Raw genomic sequence first — 502 nt, 5'->3', positions numbered from 1 at the left:
AGAGGTGGGTGAGCGTGAGGGTCTTCACCAGGCACTCGCCATCACCGATGTGCACGCGCACCTCCTCCTTGCTGATCCCCAGGTTGAGGCCCTGGCCCTGGGAGACACACCAGGGGGCTCGCGCCAGGTCAGCCAGCCTATGCGCGCAGTGCCCGCACAGAGCTGGCCGGCCGAAGCCCTCACCTCCACGTCCAGGACATTGCCTGGCTTGAGGCGGTAGGGGCGGGGGGGCTCCTCTGGGCTGAGGGGGGGCAGACGGGGGTTGGGCTGGTACAGGAAGTCCTGGCCCCCACTGGCGCTGGCGAAGTCCACGTGCACGTTGTCTAGGGTGAAGAAGACGCGCTGCGGGTGCGCCCCATCTGGCACAGCGGGGCTCTGGCACAGGAGGAGGCTGGACGAGTTGACGGAACAGACGGTGGAACACTACGAGGCAGGCAGCCGGGCCGGGACAAGGTGGGGTGAGCTGCGGCTCCCTTGCTCGCTCCCTGGGGGCGATGTGGGC

At 68.7% G+C, this 502-nt stretch overlaps 1 protein-coding gene across 1 annotated transcript in view; it reads right to left on the bottom strand.

Annotated features, from left to right (window-relative positions):
- Positions 1-502, bottom strand: part of PLXNB3 (plexin B3) — a 17,137-nt gene that overhangs the window by 5,614 nt on the left and 11,021 nt on the right. The window contains exons 16-17 of the mRNA XM_077769604.1: positions 184-423; positions 5-97 (exon numbers count right to left, since the gene is read on the bottom strand). Of these exons, the coding sequence (XP_077625730.1) occupies positions 5-97; positions 184-423 (333 nt within the window). The remainder of the gene's footprint in view (positions 1-4; positions 98-183; positions 424-502) is intronic.

The sequence above is a fragment of the Crocuta crocuta genome, unplaced genomic scaffold (genome assembly GCF_008692635.1).
Source record: "Crocuta crocuta isolate KB4526 unplaced genomic scaffold, BGI_CrCroc_1.0 scaffold978, whole genome shotgun sequence".
Taxonomy (NCBI): Eukaryota; Metazoa; Chordata; class Mammalia; order Carnivora; family Hyaenidae; genus Crocuta; species Crocuta crocuta.
Note: the sequence above shows the minus strand (reverse complement) of the source record. Positions and strands in the feature narration are given on the sequence as shown.